Raw genomic sequence first — 16,738 nt, 5'->3', positions numbered from 1 at the left:
CATCAGCCTAGTGTAAAAGCCTTTCCAATTCCCTTCTCTTTCCACTTTAACAAACATCCTAATTATCTTGAAGCTGGCAGAACACACCATGCTTAAGCATGCATACTGGGATACTACATATTTGTTACCTGAGAAGCTTGACTTATACCCTCTGTCCCCAGCAGACAGAATTAAACAGAAGTCTACATTTCCCAGAGTGTGAGAGACATAAATGTTTGTCCTTTTTCTTCTGAGTATTTTTTCTTTATCTGCCTGGTTAAAATTCCCATAAATTAATCAAAAGTATTATTCAGAAATAACCCTGAAAGGACAAAATGTCCAGCCAAAGGATAAAGCAATAAAATATTCTAAAAATTCAAAAACCATATTTTAAAATAACTGTAATGACCTGGGGAAATCATCATCATAATATTATAATGAAATGAAATGTTTAAAACTGTGTGGCACTCATTCTGGATGGGAGGGGAGTTTGGAAGAGAATGGACACGTGTATGTATAGCTGAGTCCCTTCACTGTTTACTTGAAACTATCACATTGTTCATCGACTATACCCCAACACAAAATAAAAAGTTAAAAACCAAAACTGTGTGCCACATACATAGTGTCATCACAGCTTTGCTGTGTAGGGGGACAAAAGTCTGAAAGAAATCAAACAATGACCATCCCTGAGTTGGGTATTATGGAGATTTTGGTTTCTTTCTTCATAGTTTTTCTGTATTTTCCAGGTATTCTGCAATTTGCATATAATTTTTATAAATAGAATAAAAGCAGAAAGTTGCTTCTTTTTGAATACCTTGACTTTTAAAAAAATCAGATATGTTGCTACATTTATATGGAAAATAATCACCATATATGATTTTAGAATAGCTTTAAAATTATATAAAACCGGCTCAATATTTATATTATATATTGCTTTTACTTTCACAAGGGGAAAAAAAGCAATGCAGAATTTCTCTCCCCAAATGATATGTGTTCCCAAGTATATGCCTCCACTTTTCTTTAATCTTTAGAAAACACAGCAAGAGCTCTGGTTCGTTTGTTTCCAAGTAGATTCATTTAAAAGTTCATTCCATACCAGTCACATAATAGATGCATTGTCTAGGGTCTTTTTGTCAGTTTTGAAAGACTTTCTTGGAACATGCATGTAGTTTCAGCTTTGCTTTTTCTTTCAAAATATTTCCATCTGTAACACTGTGAAGCTCTGTTCAAAAATTCTTAAGGAGTTCATTTTTTTTTCCCTTGGCATCGAGGGAGAGAGTGTTTCATTGACATGGCACTGGAAAAACAAATGAGCCCTTATACTGTGCAAAGGGATGGATTCCCTTTTTGCATAGCCTGGAGTGCAAAAATAGGAGACATCAGGACTCAGGATAAATAAACAAAGGCCTGCCAACATCAGAGTGACCACCCTCCCAGCTGTCTGTCCACTCCATTCCTTGTCATGTACAGAGTCAGGGGAAGAACTTGTCTCCTCTGTGTGAGTGCTAGTGAGTCAGGGCTATTTTACCCTGGTTGAGGGGATGGTTTGAAAGAAGAGCTGCTGTCTCATATAGACAAATATGATTTAAAAAAACACTTTACCTGGATAATAGATGACTATGAACTCATATTTCCTTGATGGGTCTTTTACCTTTCACTTCCTAACACTTCCCTGTGAAGTATTTTCTCTTCCAATTGATTGACTTGTAGCATCCAACCCTTTAGAGGGACTATTAGAGACAGTGGGTTTTAACTCATAATATTTTAAAAGATTTGTGCTTTTAATAGCTTGGTGGAAATATAATTAGCCCTGAAATGGAAGCCGGGAGGGCCTGTCCTTTCCTTATTCTGCTAATAACCAGCTCTGCAGTTTGGGCAAGCTACTCTACGGACTTTACAGGTGGCAATAGTGGTAAAGAACCCACCTGCCAGTGCAGATTAGACATAAGACACACCAGTTTGATCCCTGGATCGGGAAGATCCTGGAGAAGGGAATGGCAGTCCACTCTAATATTCTTGCCTGGAGAATCCCATGGACAGAAGAGCCTGGCAGGCTATAGTTCATAGGGTCACACAGAGTTGGACACTACTAAAACGATTAGCACAGCAAGCTACTCCACCTCTCTGGATCCTGGTCTCCTCAGTGGTAAAAGAGGAGTTTGTTGCTAAACATCTCTAAGTGCCCTTTTCATAACAAACTTAACTGCTTTTATCGCTTTCAGAAAGTGCAGACCCATTAGAAGGCCTTAAATCATCTGTTGCGTTAGAAGTGGTTATCTGGAGAATTGGGGGAAAAACAGCATTACTGGTTTTTAAGAGTACACAACACTCTTTGTCATCTATCTCATGTTCTTTCCAGTGCTCAGATAAATCATGCCTGAGGACACCTTCTCTGAAGAAGAGAGTTTCAGATGCCAACCTGGAGGGGAAGAAGGACTCTGGAATGCTGAAATATATTAGACTACAGGTATTAATACATGGTTTGAAAACATTCATGAAGCAGGAATAGGGAGGGAACTTCAGATATCCTTATGACTAATGTTTGGAAAAGTCCCTAGTGCTGGGAAAGATTGAAAGGAGGAGGAGAAGAGTGCAACAGAAGATGAGATGGTTGGATGACATCATTGACTCCATGGATATGAGTTTGAGCAAACTCCAGGAGATAGTGTAGGACAGGGAAGCCTGGCGTGCTACAGTCCATGGGGTTGCAAAGAGCTGGACATGACTGAGCAACTGAACAACAATAACAAAAGTTTGGGATATACAATGCCAATTGGCACAGTGTTGGCATAACAGCCCCCTCTAATTTGGTGAAAAAGAGTGCTACCTAGTGTGCAAGAAAAAAAATCCCTTCTTGCTGGACAGCCGACTTCATAAAGACAAGGAAGCTTGGCTAGAACCATGCCTCTTTCTACTCTAGTGGCGCCAGCTTCCCACCAGTGTGTGGCAGTGATGCTCACAGGTCTTGGAATGAGACAATCTGGGTTCAGATCCTATACCTGCTGCTCTGGCTCTGGGACCTTGGGCAAGTTGTTAATTTCCCTCAGTTTTAGTTGCTTGATCTCTAAAATGGGGATTTTTAACACTGGACCCCAGAGAAGGCAATGGCACCCCACTCCAGTACTCTTGCCTGGAAAATCCCATGGATGGAGGAGCCTGGAAGGCTGCAGTCCGTGGGGTCGCTGAGGGTGGGACACGACTGAGTGACTTCACTTTCACTTTTCGCTTTCACGCATTGGAGAAGGAAATGGCAACCCACTCCAGTGTTCTTGCCTGGAGAATCCCAGGGATAGGGGAGCCTGGTGGGCTTCTGTCTAAGGGGTCGCACAGAGTCGGACACGACTGAAGCTACTTAGCAGCAGCAGCAACGCTGGACCCATCTCAAAGGATCATTGCATGAATTAAAAGAGATAGTACACTTACCTACTTATCCAGGGCTTCACGAAGTTATATTGTTATTACAACCTAAACTCTAAATCATATTATATTTTCCAGGGGAAGAGAGAAAAAATTTTCATGTTTTTCTAGAAAGTGTTTTAAATGATGGCTAAAGACAGGCTTGCCCCAAACTGACATTTTTTACCTCAATTACTTATAATAATCAATTAAATAGTATTTTGTGGGCTAACCTGGACTAATAACCACACTGTATAATATTTTGAAGGAGAAATACCATGCAAGTTCACTGGCTTAGAAAACTAACTTTCTGAATGGAACTCCTGTATAAATTAGAGGCTGCTCACAGCATTCAGTGGAAATCATTCCTAATAGGAAGAAAAATAAGATGCTGTGAAGGTCCACCAGGACTTTTAACACAAAGATTTACTGACAAAAGTCCTTTTTTCTCAGAGAGCTGTACTTATTCTACAGTTTATTCCGTAGGTGGTTACAAATTACTTTTGTGGTGAAAGTGTTATAAAATAATATGATTTGGGACAATTATACATCAACTATAAAGCTTACTTACTATACATCATGCCAGCTATGTTCCCACTTTAAAAAGTATTTTAAGGTCATTTAAGGAAAGCGGAGAGAGAAGTGACACTTAGCTTTCAAGAGGAGGACAACAGCCAGTGTCTTCGATGGTTTTAAGACATCATTTCCATCTTTCTGCAGGTGATGAGCCTGTCGCCTGCTCCCTTATCTCTACTGATCAAGGCTGCACCAATTCTGACAGAGGAGATGTATGGGGACATCCAGCCAGCTGCCTGGGAGCTCCTGCTCAGCATGGATGAGCATATGGCGGGGGCGGCAGGTAAAGTTAGGCCACCCAGGACCCCGGTCCTGCTGCCATTCATCCCAGTGTCTCAATAAGAGCGAGGCACATTCATTCCATCTTCACGCTGAGGTCACGTTGGTAGCAGTGGCTGGACCGCCAAACAGAGCTGTGCACTAAAGGGAAACAGGCCTAGGCTCTCTGTATACACTTTTCATGTTCCTGTGTAGTCTGCACAAAGGATGTCAAAACTTACAATGATTTCCCCCAGAACCTACATCTTCACTATATTTCACAAAAGGTTCTTTTGTGTGTGTTGTGATTTCCCAGATTGACCATGAACTACCATCATTAATTTTATTAAATCTTAGGTAAGTCATGTTCTGTGTTCAAATTACAATATTGAAACAAATGTCTAAAATTTACGTGATGTGTCCAAAGCCACGTAGCTAGTAAATGATAGAGGCAAAAATCTGATTCATCATTTTCCACTTCTTGTGCATATTCCTTTAGTTTTGTATGGTTACTTTAATTGAAAAATACATAGTAAAAATTCAAATAATGTAAAAGTGTATGAAATTTAAAACTGTCACCCTCTATTCCATGATTCCCAGTCCTCTTTCTCAGAGGTGGCAATTTTTAAATTTCCCAGGAAACCTTCTATAAACCATGCATATATAGTACTTTTGATGTCACAAAGCACCTTTTCATATTTTATTTTTTTCTAACAAGACATTTGGAGGCAGCTACATCATCATCATCATCATTATTCATGTTTTACCAATAGAGAAACACAGACTAAGAAGTTAAGGGACTTGGCCAAGATCAGTTTCAGAGCCGTGACAGCCCCAGTTATCCTAAGAATTGGCTGAGCATGTCTTGAGGATATGGGGGAAAATACAAGGGAAATTTTAAATAATATTTTTACAATTAACACTGGCTTCTCTATGCTATAGAGTATACTCTTTTTTTTCTCATTATTCATTGACTTTGTAACTTACCATGGAATGACCTTTCTCTTCCTAGTATTTGGCTTTCCCCAAATTAAAAAACAACAACGATATTATGTTTCATAAATTCTCAGTTGGTTTCTCCATCTATTCTACCTCTTGGAAGGGTAGACATTTCTAATAGAGTCTACCTTTTGAATTTTATTGTTAATATAACATGTAACTTTAATGGACATTTTTATGTACCATCCTAGGGTTACTCTGAGAGGACTCTAGACATTTCCTAAGAAGGATATTTCAGCATGTAGTTTCCTTTTTTCATTAGCTTCCTCTGATATTCACTTTTCACTGTGAGCCAAGGGAAACATTGCTTAAAATGAGATTACTACAATGTCGTGTTGTCACTGCCCTCACACCAGATATTAGAAGATTGTGGGTGGTACAAAGGATGGTGCCTGGTTTCCAGTGGCTGAAACAGGGTTTTCTTTGGCTAGTGCTGGTGGCCTGGCTGTATAGCTCAGTAGTCGTTTTCAAGAGACAGAGGCAGTTTCCTCCTTCCCCTCATCCCCAGGAATCATACAGCTTAAAAGATGTGTAGCTGATGGATTGTTGACTGTCTTTAGCGGCCATGTTCCTGCTGTGTGCGGTGAAAGTCCCTGAGGCTGTGTCCGATATGCTGACGTCAGAGTTTCACCATCCAGAGACCGTGCAGAGACTAAACGCTGTCCTTAAGTTCCACACACTTTGGAGGTTTCGCTATCAGGTCTGGCCCCGGATGGAAGAGGGAGCACAGCAGATTTTTAAGGTGAGGGATACTTCTGGGATAATCCCATGGACAGAGGAGCCTGCGGGCTACAGTCCATAGAGTTGCAAAGAGTCCGATATGACTGAGCATGTGCGCGCGCACACGCGCGCACACACGCACACACTTCTCACACGGGAATTAGATTAGCAAACCCAACCCAAGGTTCATTCAGTCCTGCAACTTCAAATCCACAGTGTATGGCCCAAGAGATGCTTCTTTTTTCCCCTTCTCTGGTTTTATAAGTAAACCTAACTCCAATATGAATGAATTCTTGTTCTTAAAAAGATTAAAATATACAGAAAGGTAAAGTAAGAAAATCAAGTTTCTATAAACCTCAAGATCACAGTACCATCCCCAGAGGTAAGCACATAAAACTTGCAGATATTTCACTATATATACACATATGTTTTTGGAGGATGGGGTAATTAACACAAATAGAGATCATACAGTTGAAACCCTTCATTTTATTAATGGGTAAACTGAGGCCCAGAGACATTCATCATGTGCTTTGTAACAGCCTGTGCTCTGTAAGATTATGTCATGATTTTACTTCAGACTCAATTTAGTTTATTTCCCATCTTACTTCATTCCTTTGGTATCAACTAACAGATCCCACCTCCCAGTATAAATTTCACCCTGCCATCACCAGTACTCGGAATGCCATCTGTCCCGATGTTTGACCCTCCCTGGGTCCCTCAGTGCAGCGGGAGTGTCCAGGACCCCATTAATGAAGACCAGTCTGTGAGTAATGGACTCTTCCTTTCTCGTATCTTCAGGTTCCAGGTTGCATGGTGTACTTGTAAGAGAGAAGAGCAATGAGTGTGAGAGACAATGTGTTCTTGTCATCAGAATATAATAACACAGAAGAACAGCCACAAAAGTTCTTTAGTTCTTCTGAAATAGAATAGAGGGAACTAACTTCTGGGGTGAGCATTTGCAGACCTGCAAGTCAAGACAGTTTGTTCTATAATTCAAAGCAGCAGCTACCTTATAAAGCTATTAAAACAATTAGGCACTGATTTCTTAGACCAAGGTAGCACTTTTGCTGCTCTTTATTACAGAACAATTTATTTAACCTATGTATGCTATCCAAGGTGCTTCCCTGGTAGCTCAGACAGTAAAGAATCTGCTTGCAATGCATGAGATCTGGGTTTGATCCCTGGGTTGGGAAGATCACCTGGAGAAGGGCATGGCAACCCACTTCAGTATTCTTGCCTGGAGAATCTCCATGGACACACGAGCCTGGTGGGCTATAGTCCATGGGGTCGCAAAAAGTCGGACATAACTGAGCGACTAAGCATGGCACAGCACACTATCCAAAAGTGAACGATATTGGATGAATAAGAAAAAGAACTGGGTTGGCTGCTCTTATTTTCCTTATTTGGACCTTAGTCTGTTTTTTACCTTGTTGATCATCAGTATCATCATCACAAACATCACTCAGAGACCTCAGGGCATCCTATTCTAACTTATCACTGCTCTATGTAATGTAATTAGTAAACAGTTAACTTTAGAACACAGTCTATTTATAAACAAGAACCAAGAATATGTGCCCTTTGAAAAAAATGAATCTTCAAAATATGCCTTTTTCACATGTTACATAGCATTTTTCTAAATTTCAAGAGTAATGTAGAATATTTTGGAAAGTAAATCAAAAAATAAAGAACATATCTCTATACACAAATTCATGATTATTTCCTTGCATAGTTTCCCATGAGATTTAGGGCAATCAATATGTGAAAATTAAAGATTTTTGATAGATCTCCCAAAATATTCCCAGGACAGTTGTACCATTGTACTCTCATACAACAGAATGGGAAAGCATCTTCCTTATTCAAATTAACTAGTGTTATCTTTTAATGCCATGTTGAACAGCAAAAAAAAAAAAAAAAAAAAAAACAAAGTTATTGGCTTTCTTATTCACACATCATTAAAAAGTTTCTTGAATATATAAAGTGAGGTTGATATATAAAGTGAGGTTGAATATTTTTGCGTGTCACATATATTTTCTTGCCTTTTGTAGTTTCCTTTGGAGAACTGTTTATTTGAATTCATTACCCATAAGAATATTTTTAATTCTGCATATACTACCTTCATATCTCATGGTTTTGTGCCAAAGATAAAGGCACACTTGGTTCTTCCTCATATATATAGTAATCTCAGCATCTGAACCACTGATATAAAGATCTTTTTATTTTCTCCCATACATGTGATGGAATCATTAGAGTCAAATCCATCCTCTCTCCCAAGTTCACAGTGAATTTCAAGCCAAGTGAATTTCCTCTGATTCTATATTTAGTTCTCTTTTCCTTATTCCACAATTCTCACCTTATCTTATTATAATCAACCAGCTTGACCCCTGACTCTGAAAATGAATTGCCATGTGGCCCATCAATGCCTTAATTGCTGTTATGTCATTCATTATAGAAAACCTTTAGCCTTATGTTAAGACTTTGCATAAAGGGAGCTTTCATGACTATAGTCCTTCAGAAGAATGATCAACACCGCTTGTCTGTCTCTTAAATCCTACAGACCATGGGCCAACAAGGAGATGTAGAATTGCTACTGTACATAGACATCAAACTGGTAGTAGAGAATGTCAAAGACCACTTCCCTGTTCTGACACCAATGGCTTTATCCCTAGGGCTCTTGGAATTTGTCTCAGCATAAGCACCATGATTAAGACAAGCAGAATGACCACTTTGCAGAGTGAATCTTGTCTCCTTTATTGTTTCTTATCTATTATGCTTTTGCTGCTGGTAAACAGAATCAGATTTTACATTCAACCTTAGTAACACTACCAACTCATAATTTCCATTCAGTTGCTTTGTTTCTACAAATATTGCTAAGTACTTATAGTGTGCCACTGTATTTCTATGAATATTTATTATTATATATTGTTAATATTATTTAATATTAATATTTCTAAATAGTATTTACATAAATAGATAAGATACAAAAATGAAATAAATCTCAAAATTAATTGTTTATATGAGAGATAGATCGCTTTCCTCCTCTTTCCCATGGTTCTGACTTTCTCTTTTATTAACCCTACAAAATAAATGTCCTTCATTTAAAACCGGATCAAGAAATTTTGGTAAGAAAGAGAGTATTAAAAATGTTTCTTTGATGTCAGTGTTTAAAGAGTGAATCATTGATCTTCTGTCTTAAAAGTGAAAAAAGAAAAAAAACTGTTTCTAGAAACTATGAACATCTTTGAAGAATTATTCAGACTGAATGAAAAAGAATAGCTTAGTTATACAGAGCCTGGAAACTTGGTAGAAAAAGAAACAAATAACCTGAAACTAGATCACGACACCCTAAAAACATTTCCTGAGAGCAAAGTGCCACATCTGTGTCATTCAGTAGACCCCTCTTGTCTGTGACCATGCAGAAGAGTTGCTGGTAAACAAACTTGCCTTCATGTCTCCATAGAAATCCTTTTCAGCCCGGGCTGTGTCCCGCTCCCATCAAAGGGCAGAACACATCTTAAAGAACTTGCAACAGGAGGAAGAGAAGAAGCGTCTTGGTCGAGAAGCCAGCCTCATCACTGCCATCCCTATCACCCAGGAGGCTTGCTACGAGCCCACCTGCACGCCCAACTCAGAGCCAGAGGAAGAAGGTGCCTCTACACACTGGACTGCTTGGAGGGCTGGGTCAGAAAAGGGAAAGGACTTGCTCTAAAATAAACTGACAATTTTATGTGACTTGAGGTGATAAGCTCCCTCTCTCTCTCACTTACCTCCTGACACTATCTAAAGAAAGAGAAAAATTGTCTTTCTCTAAATGTTTAGAGCTGGCCTGATTATGGAGGAGGACATTGACCACATTGAATGAACTAATAATGATAATGGATCAAGCAGTGACTATGATTCAGGCAACAGCTGAACCCAGAGTGTGTGCTAAAATATAGTCAATCAGTCTTTCATCAGTAAAAATGGGGTCAGTCCATTAGCTGCTTTCAACCTTCACAAGTACTGGCAGTTTGTCAGAAAATGATTTATGGGGACTTTTTGGGCTGTCCAGTGGTTAAGACTCTGTGCTTCCAACACAGGGGTGTGGGTTTGATCTCTGGTCAGGGAAATAAGATCCCACATGCTGCATGGCTGAAATATCTGTGTGTGTGTGTGTGTGTGTGTGTGTGTGTGTGTGTGTATACATATCAATAATGGAGAAGGAAATGGCAACTCACTCCAGTATTCTTGCCTAGAAAGTCCCATGAGCAAGGGATCCCAGCAGGCTACAGTCCATGGGGTCACAAACAGTCAGGCACGACTGAGTGACTAACGCACACACGTATATCAATAAAAATGGAAGAAAATAAGTAAAGACAAAAAATTGTAAAGAAAATAATTTATGAACTATTCTGAATTCAGTGATTTCCCCCCTGCTTTTGTGAAATTTTTGGGAGGAATTTTCTGTCATTCTTTCTGTGTTTTTCCTTTCCTAAGTACACTCTTGGAGAAGGCAATGGCACCCCACTCCAGTACTCTTGCCTGGAAAATCCCATGGACGGAGGAGCCTGGTAGGCTGCAGTCCATGGGGTCGCTAAGAGTCAAACACGACTGAGTGACTTCACTTTCACTTTTCAGTTTCCTGCATTGGAGAAGGAAATGGCAATCCACTCCAGTGTTCTTGCCTGGAGAATCCCAGGGACGGGGGAGCCTGGTGGGCTGCCGTCTATGGGGTCGCACAGAGTTGGACACGACTGAAGCGACTTAGCAGCAGTAGCAGCAAGTACACTCTAAATCATTTAAGCCTTCTGAGAGCTATATACACTCTGATGTACGTACAAGTGTAGCTGTGATGATAACTTTGTTATTACAAAACCAAAGTTCACGTTTCCTGTTTTCTTTGCCAGTAGAAGAAGTCACCAATCTGGCATCTCGTCGACTGTCTGTGAGTCCGTCCTGCACCTCCAGCACTTCTCACAGGAATTACTCCTTCCGCCGAGGATCAGTCTGGTCAGTGCGTTCAGCCGTCAGTGCTGAAGGTGTGTACTCTTACAAATGTGTCCTTTATTCCTTATGTGTTTGAAACAATTTCATGACTTCATTACACTGTTTTCATTAAATAACTTGCTTCTTAATTTGAAGTTTTGAAAAGATAGAGTGGTATTCTAAAAAAAAAATTGTTGATTTAATCCAACAAATGTCCTTGATAAGTTGGTTCTATTTTAATTACATTAATGTAATCATATTGCTGAGGGTTTAGTAAAACATTATTCTGGACAGTTTTCATCCCTGACTACACATTGCAGTCAACCAGGGAGTTTTTTTTTTTAAATGCCCAGGTCACACCCAAGATCAAATCAGAATCTCTAAGGGGGGACTCACCACCTCAGTATTTTTTAAAATCTACTCAGGTGATTTCAGTATGCAGCTAAGACTCAGCGGGATGCTTTAGGATGCTCTTCTGGAATAACAACAGTCAAAGAATAAAGTTCATGCCACTCCTGTAATGAAATCTGATTCCAGAGGAGAAACGTGATGCTCTTTAGGTCCTAGAATTTATAAGCTATGCCTCTCTAATGATGAGGAACTATCTGGGACTCACTGCTTCATGATTACACAGATTTCATCACTGATTTATGAAGTCATCAGAAAGTTACACAGAAACCAGTTGTTCTCAACCCTTTATTGCACAGCCTTGGAAAACTTCAAAAATGATCAGTGCTAACTAATCACAACTTACAGGACCGGGGCCCAAAGATACCTGTATTTTTTATAGCGCCTTTACTGAGATATAATTTACATACCATAAAATTCACCCTTTTGAAGTATGTAATGCAATTGATTGATAGTATATTTGTAGAGTTTACAACTATCACTGCTACTTAATTTCAGAATATTTTCATTATCCCCAAACAGGGGTACCTTATAGCCATTAGTAGTCACTCCTCCACCAGTTCTCCAGCCCCAAGAAGAAGCAGTCTACTTTCTATTTCTATGGATTTGCCTGATCAGCACATTTTATAGGAATGGAACCATACAGTATGTGGCCTTTTATGACTAGATTCTTTCACTCAGCACAATATTTTCAAGGCTGAGCCATTTGTCACGTGTACCAGTTCTTCATTCCTTCTTATCACCAAATAATATTCCATTGTATGGATACAACACATTTTGCTGATCACTTCATCAGTTACTGGATGTTTATATTGTTTTCATCTCAGTTATTATGAATTATGATGCTATGAGAAGTTATGTGTAACTTTTGTGGGGAATACTGTCAAGCTACTTCAAAAGTTTCTGTGTCATTTTATATTCTTACCAAAAAGTATGAAGGCTTCAGTCGTTCCACACACTTGAAAAGACACAGTAACCTTGAAAATGAAGAACAAAGTTGGAAAACTCACATTTCCTAATTTCAAAACTTACTACAAAGCTGCAGTAATCAAGATTGTGTGGTATTAACTTGAGGATTGATATACAGATCAATGGCATAGATTGGGACCAGAAGTAAGCCATTACATGTATGTCAGTTTCATGTTTAAAAAAGGGTACCATGAAACTTCAATGGGGAAATAACAGTCTTTTCAACAAATGATGCTGTGACAACTAGATGTCTACACACACCAAAAAAATGTTCTATAGGTAGGCCTTGAACTGAGATATGTTGTTGCGTTAGAATGTTCTGAGACTGTACCTAGTACTGAGAAAAGCTTCCCGATTATGTCTCCCTCTTCAGATGAGGAGCACACCACTGAACACACGCCCAACCACCATGTGCCTCAGCCCCCACAGGCTGTGTTCCCAGCATGTATCTGTGCAGCCGTGCTCCCCATTGTCCATCTGATGGAGGACGGTGAGGTGCGAGAAGATGGAGTGGCAGGTATGGCTTTGACTAGTGAAACCATCTCATAAATACTTGAGGTATTCATCTGACAAAGGACAGCTGGGTGTTCTTGAAGACGTGAACCATTGGCCACACATGGAGTTCTTTTATGCATATGTTATAATTACAGATTTGCTATATACTGAACTAACACTATCGCTTCCTCCACTTTCTCTTCTCGTAAACTTTATGACCAAGAAATTGCATTTAAAATATGTAGTTTGGTCCAGGAGTGTTGTTTATGCTCAGAGAACAGAGCAATGCTTATTTGACCACATAGGAACCAAATAGTGATTTTTAGCCACCTTAGAAATCTTAGTTATTGGCTTGAAATCATTAATACCATCTTTCTCAATTGATTGCCTTTTCAGAGGTAGTATCTATAGAGAATAGCTACAGAATGAAATAATAAACGAGGGGTAAAGATGAGTTACATTTGTGACAGATAACAGATTAATATTATTTTTTTAAAAACCTTCATAACTTAATAATGACTTTTTTAAACCCCAATACAGAAATGGAAAAAGAATATAAACACAGAATCCAATGGCCAATAACATCTGTAAATAACACTGTTGTTTAAAACAACAATGAAATCTTACTTTTAATATAAAATATTACAAGGATTATTTTAAATGAAAATATGCATAGTTGGTAAATAGTCAGAGAAAAGAGCATTATCACACCTTACTGATGCCAGTAAAAATCTAATGCAAGCATCTTGAAACAGTGTCACAGTGTGCATCATAAAAGCCTTAAAAGTGTGAACACCCTTTGACACAGATTTTGATCTCTAGCAATTTCCTAAGGCAGTATTGAGGGGTGAATAAAAGTTTATATAGAATACTGAACATTGACTATATTAGAAAGAACAAATATTTGAAAATAATTTTAATATCTGACAATAGGATATTAGTTCATTGTGGTATTTCTAAATGATAGCATTCTGTGCAATTAGAAATAATATTCTAGAAAAATATTAATACAAAAAGTGTTCAATTTACTGCTAATTAAAAATGTGAGTGCCTAAGTATTTTCTATACCATATTATTTAAAGATACATATAAATATATATTTCATGTGTATGAAAAAACATACTCTGAACTGTTTATAGTTGTTTTGAAGAGGAGCATGAAAAAGCTGGCTTAAAACTCAACATTCAGAAAACTAAGATTATGGCACCCAGTCCCACCACTTCATGGCAAATAGATGGGGAAACAATGGAAACAGTGACAGATTTTATTTTCTTGGGCTCCAAAATCATGGCTGATGGTGATTGCAGCCATGAAATTAAAAGACCCTTGCTCCTTGCAAGGGAAGCTATGACAAACCTAGACAGCATATTAAAAAGCAGAGACATTACTTTGCCAATAAGAGTCCATTTACTCAAAGCTATGGTTTTTCCAGTAGTCATGTATGGATGTTGAGAATTGGATCATAAGGAAGGCCAAGTGCTAAAGAATTGATGCTTTTGAACTGTAGTGTTGGATAAGACTCTTGAGAGTCCCTTGGACTGCAAGGAGATCAAACAACTCAATCCTAAAGGAAATCAGTCCTGAATATTCACTGGAAGGACTGATGCTGAAGCTCCAATACTTTGGCCACCTGATTCAAAGAGTCGACTAATTAGAAAAGACCCTGATGCTGGGAAAGATTGAAGGCAGGAGGAGAAGGGGGTGACAGAGGATGAGATGTTGGATGGCATCACTGACTCAATGGACTTGAGTTTGAGCAAGCTCTGAGAGATGGTGAAGGAAGGGAAGCCTGGTGTGCTATATAGTCCATGGGGTTGCAAAGAGTTGGACACGACTGAGTGACTGAACAACAACAAGACATGTCTTATTCTCCTGCTTGTCTTTTTCTGTATTTTCCATGTTTTAAGCATTAAATGCCTTCCTTAGCAATCAGAATAAAATAGTGTTATAGTTTTGCAACCAATTTCAACCTAACAAAAACCTGCATTTATTTTAATTATTTATGAAGCTACATGAGAGCTAAAGCTTATTTTGCATATCTCTTGTTAATATTATTTATAAAGCTCAGTTTTAATTGGATGGTTAGCTTCTGAAGCAAAAAAGATGGTATAATTTATTTAAAATATAGCCTGAAAAATAAAGTCATGCTAAATTTTGTATTCCTAGTTTAGAAAATTGAATTAAACTATTTAAACTGAAGATCATCTATTTCTTCTCCACTACTCACTTTTACCCACCTGCTTTCTTAGCCTGGGCACTTCCAGGCAGTCTTAGCCGACTATCTTCCCCAGAGAAGTAGCACTTTTTCTTTCACATTAGGAATAATTATTTATTCCTAAGCCATCCTCATTAGAAGTGGGAACCTTAACTGTTACTGGCTCAACTATGTCATCTTTTTGAAGGAGTTATTATTGAAAGCATTTATGTGAACAATATAAGGGCAGGTCTAATTCACATTTATTCTAAACAAAAATGTATTTTCTAAAACCCAAAATATTACATTAGAAGTTTCTCCATACAGCAAACAATGAAATAGGACTTTAATAAATACTTACCATTGTTAACAGTAGGATGATTTCCAAAATAAAGATTCATAAATGTATTCTTGTTTATTAAAGTATAGTTGACTTATAACATTGTGCTAGTTTTAGATATGCAACATAAACATTTGATGTATGTATATATTGGGAAACGAATACCACAGTAAGTTTACTTCCATTCATCCCCACATGTAGTTGCAATGTTTTTTTATGATGAGAACTTTTAATATCTATTCTCTTAACAGCTTTCAAATATACAGTATAGTACTGTTAAATATAATCATCATGCTATACATTTCTAGGATTTATTTATCTTAGAACTGAAAGTTTATAATCTTTGACCACCTTCACTCAGCCCCAGTGCCCACCCCCCACCTCTGGTAACCAGTCTGTTCTCTGTATCTTTGAGTTTGGGTTTTTCTTACATTCCACATGTAATTGAGATCATACATTTGTCTTTCTCTGTCTGACGTCTTTCACTTTGCATAACACCCTCAAAGTCCATCCATAATGTTGTTAAGTGGGAGAATTTCCTTCTTTTTAAGCTTTAATGATATTGCATTGTTTATCACAAATACATTCTTTAGAGAAGCAATGCTAGTAGTTAAAGACCATCCTATACACTTTGTCACCTTTTCTTTATAGGCTAAAGTGTTCAGAAACAACAACAAAAAGAACAATGCTTACCTTCAGTAGAAAAAAGGTTCATAGAACTCTGTGAGGCAAAAATTTTAGAGAAACCAATTAAAGCTTAGAAATTACTTGAACACTATATCTAACAGATTTATGTCCATTTAAAATGAATGTTCAATTTATTTTCTTTTCTAAAGTGAGTGCTGTGGCCCAGCAAGTCTTATGGAATTGTCTAATTGAAGATCCGTCAACAGTTCTTCGACATTTTCTGGAAAAACTGACCATCAGCAATAGACAAGTAAATCTTCTGTGTTTATAGTAGCTATGTGTGTGAACATGGTTACACAACAAGCAGTGAACTTTATTGTGATATTCATGCAACATCGGTTGATACATAACCAAGAAGTACTTTGGATAATGATAATAATGAACAAATTAAACTTCACTGTTTTCTTTTGAATTTCCCCATCAACTGATGTCTCCATATGTGTATGGTACACTGCTGGTAATGACCATAAGATACTGAAAGATTCTGTCTTTTAAACAAAGATTAAATTCAGTTTAATGTTTTCAGTGTTGAGTACATTTACTGAATTCTGATTGGTTGGTAGTATGTGATACAGGTAATATTATTAGTGTATGTTGAAACTCTCCTTTAATCAAGAAATTTAATTTACCAGTTCACCCTATAGGGAGATTATGCCAAAGAAAAGAAAAGTAGCTTTCTGAGCAATGACAAAATACACCAATAATTAAAAATTGTTTCTTCATTTCTATATTATTGTTTCATTTGCTGGACAATT

General features: G+C 37.9%; 1 protein-coding gene across 2 annotated transcripts in view; it reads left to right on the top strand.

Moving 5' to 3' along the window:
- The window catches only part of UNC80 (unc-80 homolog, NALCN activator), a 215,584-nt gene that overhangs the window by 129,530 nt on the left and 69,316 nt on the right, over window positions 1–16,738 (top strand). For both annotated transcript variants that reach the window (XM_005676458.3, XM_005676457.3), the window contains exons 29-36: window positions 2,339–2,446; window positions 4,096–4,234; window positions 5,769–5,950; window positions 6,560–6,691; window positions 9,386–9,572; window positions 10,812–10,943; window positions 12,641–12,784; window positions 16,133–16,233. In XM_005676458.3, the coding sequence (XP_005676515.2) occupies window positions 2,339–2,446; window positions 4,096–4,234; window positions 5,769–5,950; window positions 6,560–6,691; window positions 9,386–9,572; window positions 10,812–10,943; window positions 12,641–12,784; window positions 16,133–16,233 (1,125 nt within the window). The remainder of the gene's footprint in view (window positions 1–2,338; window positions 2,447–4,095; window positions 4,235–5,768; window positions 5,951–6,559; window positions 6,692–9,385; window positions 9,573–10,811; window positions 10,944–12,640; window positions 12,785–16,132; window positions 16,234–16,738) is intronic.

Source organism: Capra hircus, chromosome 2 (genome assembly GCF_001704415.2).
Source record: "Capra hircus breed San Clemente chromosome 2, ASM170441v1, whole genome shotgun sequence".
NCBI lineage: Eukaryota > Metazoa > Chordata > Mammalia > Artiodactyla > Bovidae > Capra > Capra hircus.
Note: the sequence above shows the minus strand (reverse complement) of the source record. Positions and strands in the feature narration are given on the sequence as shown.